This window comes from Macadamia integrifolia, unplaced genomic scaffold (genome assembly GCF_013358625.1).
Source record: "Macadamia integrifolia cultivar HAES 741 unplaced genomic scaffold, SCU_Mint_v3 scaffold_100A, whole genome shotgun sequence".
Lineage (NCBI taxonomy): Eukaryota > Viridiplantae > Streptophyta > Magnoliopsida > Proteales > Proteaceae > Macadamia > Macadamia integrifolia.
In genome coordinates this window covers 42,346-46,318 of record NW_024870615.1, presented here as the reverse complement: position 1 = coordinate 46,318, position 3,973 = coordinate 42,346, and the positions used below count along the sequence as shown (strand labels likewise).

Genomic DNA, 3,973 nt, shown 5'->3' with positions numbered 1-3,973 from the left:
TATTCAAATATATTTTAAAACGTTAAAATTAAATTAAAGATAATTTTTATGATTTAATGATAATGTTAATAACATGTCCTATTAGCTTGAACACTAATTGAATTCCTAAATTGCAAAAAATATATAGCCAACACGCTAAAATGGCTTTAAGTACTATGTTTACTTTAATATCCATTTATTAACAATATCACACTTATTTATGTGAAGAGAAAGGTGGACATTAATATCAAAAAATGAAAAAGAAATTATTGAAAATCAACTTTAGATAATGTTGATAGTAGGATAAAATTATTATGGTACTGTTGCAAATAGAGATTGGGAGTTGTTGAGCAGTAGGAATCTGAACTCTTTAGTTCCATCCGTGAAAGGTGCTCATACTACTGTAAGGTCTAATTAGGTTGGTGATATTTCAACCGATGCACCTTTTTGTTTTTAATAATAAGTAGGGCAAAGGAACTTTGTTCGTCTAGCATTCCTATGCCTAGACAAAGCAAGGCAAGAAAAAACTCAATTTGCACAGAATAGTTTTGGGTGTGTGAAACGCTAGAAGGACAAGGTATTTTTGGACTCAAATCATTTGCGGTGATGTCTGAATTACCCTCAAACTTGCTACATTATATCCAAAAATGCCTCCAAAAGTGAGCCATCCTACCCTCAAATTTAAAATATTTTAAATTTAGTTATTGAATCATTTTAGTTAACATTTACCCCCCCCCCCAAAAAAAAAAAAGAATTGGATTCGACTTCTCTCTTTAGCGCCTATCACTTAGGACTTTGTGTCTTACCCATAACTACTTGGGCGAAGAACACATGGCAAGGTGATGATCCAATGGTTTCCGACACCTTGTTCTCCGAGCCTTTATCAGCGCCTTGTTCTTTGCTCCTTTATTAAACCATTGGATCATCGCTACATCACGTGGTGTTTGTCCGTATAGTGATGAGCCGACCTGGATTATGGGCACTTATGGAGAGAAGCCGGATCCAAAAATTCTTTTTAAATATTAAAATAAAAATAAAAAGTTGGTAAAGATTTGATACATTAAGAACGTATCTCCTACGTTGGAGTGCTGTAAAAAGAGGAAAAAAGATCAAGGGAAGTCACAGGAATTGCAGGACAGATGATCTAAATAAGGTATCTCCTCTGTTAGATTTCCTTTCTAGTCGTGCCACGTGGTAAGCATAGACATGAAGTCGGCGCATAAATAAGGGCAAATTTTGTCCAGCCAGCCACGTGGGAAGCACAGGAAAGGAAGTCGGCCTATAAAACCGCGAGACAGAATACACGTGTTGGAAAGGTATGGGACAATAGGTCCTTTCCTTTCTAAGTACGTGGTTGGAGAATTCTTTATTTTAACCGTACACGTGCCGTCAACTGGACGGTACATAATTAGCGTACAGCGTAGTACCACACCATCCCATATCCTCCCCCCATTTATCTATGGAAAATAATCCTCTGTTTTTCTCATCCTGTTTTTCCTTGTTTTTCTACCTTCAGGACGCGACACGTGGACAATTTTAAGATCAACGCACCAGATGTAATAATCCTCACCGAATCTTGACCATTGGTCTTCTTGTTGTCCACTTATCGCGTTCTGCAAATAGCAAAACAAGAAAAAACATGAATGAGAAAAACAGAAAATTTTGATCATTTATCCATCCAAACCCTATCAATCCAACGGCAACTACAGGTCTGTGACGAAACCGTTACAGTGACTTTCCAGTCACAGAACAATAACTGTAGTGTCATTGTCCACGTGGCGTTTCGCCTGAGAAAAAGGTTGGCAGCGGCACCAACATCGCCAGCACCACTGCCCTAGTGCCCTTTCCTTCAAAAGACATCAGTACCCTTATGGGGTGCGCTTGGTTAGGCCGTTTCAGAAAACACAAGGAAGGCCAGGGGTGAGGGGCCCCTTCCCCGTCTCAACCCATGCATGATACCACCGTTCACCGTTCACCGTTCACCGTTCACCGTCATGCATGGGCAATACGTTAAAGCTATAATCATTCTACCACCGTTCCTCCTCCATTTGGGTAAAGCGATCGATCCCCACACCACATGGCTTCTCTCTCTCTCTCTAAATCCATGTAAGATAAGATTGAGTGAACAGAGCAGAAAGGAACAATGGAGAAGGACACACGGAGACCTCAGCCACCACAATTTTGTTCCATTGCAAACGCCAAAATTCCATGGAAAAGGGAAGCAATTGAGAGAGAGAGAGAGACAGAGAGAGAGAAAGAGAGAGAGAGAGAGAGTGAGTTTGTGTGTATGGTTTATCGGGAATGAATCAGAGGGAAACCACCAAATTAGTTCTTTTGGGATTTGGGTGCCCTTTTCTATTTCTTGTCTCTAACTCTTTCACAGCTCACGCCTCTCACTCGCAGCCACTAATGTTTTGGAAGGGAACTCTCAATCTGAATTTCCATTCTTGCCCTTTCTGTTTCAGTCACTTTCTTTTCAAACCCTATTTTCTCTAACACTATAAATTGGAGTCTCCATACATTCTCTCTCTCTCTCTCTCTCTCTAGGTCATGGCCTAGTTAATTAAAACCAATTTTTGAATATACTAACTGATCCCTTTATACTTCTCAAGAGTCAAGATATGCAGCTTGTGCAGACCTCCATCTAAAACTCAATTCCCTACTCCAGAGGTAACTTCTTCTTGGGGAAATGAATGAGAAAGGTGACCAAAGGGCTACCCTCAAAGATTAGGACAGACTGGATGAAACCAAGAGAGGACTTTTCCGTTTTGTCTCTTTGTATAGAAAATTGAGAACCCCTTAAGCTAACAGCCAAAACTATGGGTGGCTGGCAGAGATCGAACTGAATGGGACATTCATATCCCCCACCACACCCCCACTTGCTTTGGTCATAAGACCAGAGTAGAGAATTTAGAAAATTTTGGTTTTTGATTGATTGAGATTGAATCATTTAGTAGCAAAAGCCATGCAAATTCCAACTTAGTTGGAAAAAGAAAAGATAATTCCCACTTCAAGACTCGACCGAGTTGACTCAGATGCTTCAAGAATCAACTGTGAAGGACCACGTGTATGACTGATTTGGAATGGTCGAGGGTCGACTGAGATTGACAGATTATTTAATTATCTCTTTCTTCTTTTTTAAGTGTAATTCAAAGGGTTTACTAGTATTTTAAAATTTAGATTGAGGTTAGTTTAGTACTTAAAAAAATCTATTCTCGTTTCCTTCTTAATGACTTCTCATTATAAATAGAAACTTGAACTCTTGGTTCGCTCCAATTCAATTTCTTCTTCCTTGTTGGTTCGCTCCAATTCAATTTCTTCTTCTTTGTAACTTCACCAAGAGGTATCTATAGCTACTCTCTCTCTCTCTCTCTCTCTCTAACAAGCAGAGAGGGAGGATGGAAGATAAGAAATAAAGCAGAAATTTGAGATCAAGAAAATGTAGATGAAAATAATTTATATGTTTAACCACATTTTTCTTTCACTTCATGGATTTCTTGTTCCAATGGAACCAGACCCATTAATTTTCTTCCCTTTCTGAATTGAGTTTCAGATGGAGACGACGATGGCGACGACAGGGGGACTGGCGAGAGCGAAATCAGATCAACTGATGGAGATAGCGATGAAGAAGTCGCCAGGCAGAACTCCGTCGAGTGAAGCAGTGGTGCTGGAAAGTGGTAGTGCCAGCCTTTCTAGGAAGTCGAGCTTCGGGAAGCGCTTCTCCACCGCGACATCGCCGGGGCAAAGCGGAGGTGGTAGCGGAGGGAACAGCAGAAGCCACTTAAGGAAGTCGAGGAGCGCACAACTGAAGGTGGAGTTGGACGAGGTGAACAGCGGCGCCGCCCTCAGCAGGGCTTCCAGCGCTAGCTTGGGCTTATCCTTCTCTTTCACTGGCTTCACCATCCCTCCCGAAGACATTGCCGAATTTAAAGCTTTCAGCGACGATGAAATCATCCGTAAGCTCTCTCTCTCTCTCTCTCTCTCTCTCTCTCTC

General features: G+C 40.9%; 1 protein-coding gene across 1 annotated transcript in view; it reads left to right on the top strand.

Moving 5' to 3' along the window:
* Positions 1 to 3,232: 3,232 nt before the first annotated feature.
* Positions 3,233 to 3,973, top strand: part of LOC122070776 (ABC transporter G family member 22-like) — a 7,984-nt gene continuing 7,243 nt past the window's right edge. The window contains exons 1-2 of the mRNA XM_042634973.1: positions 3,233 to 3,322; positions 3,533 to 3,935. Of these exons, the coding sequence (XP_042490907.1) occupies positions 3,533 to 3,935 (403 nt within the window). The 5' untranslated portion in view covers positions 3,233 to 3,322. The remainder of the gene's footprint in view (positions 3,323 to 3,532; positions 3,936 to 3,973) is intronic.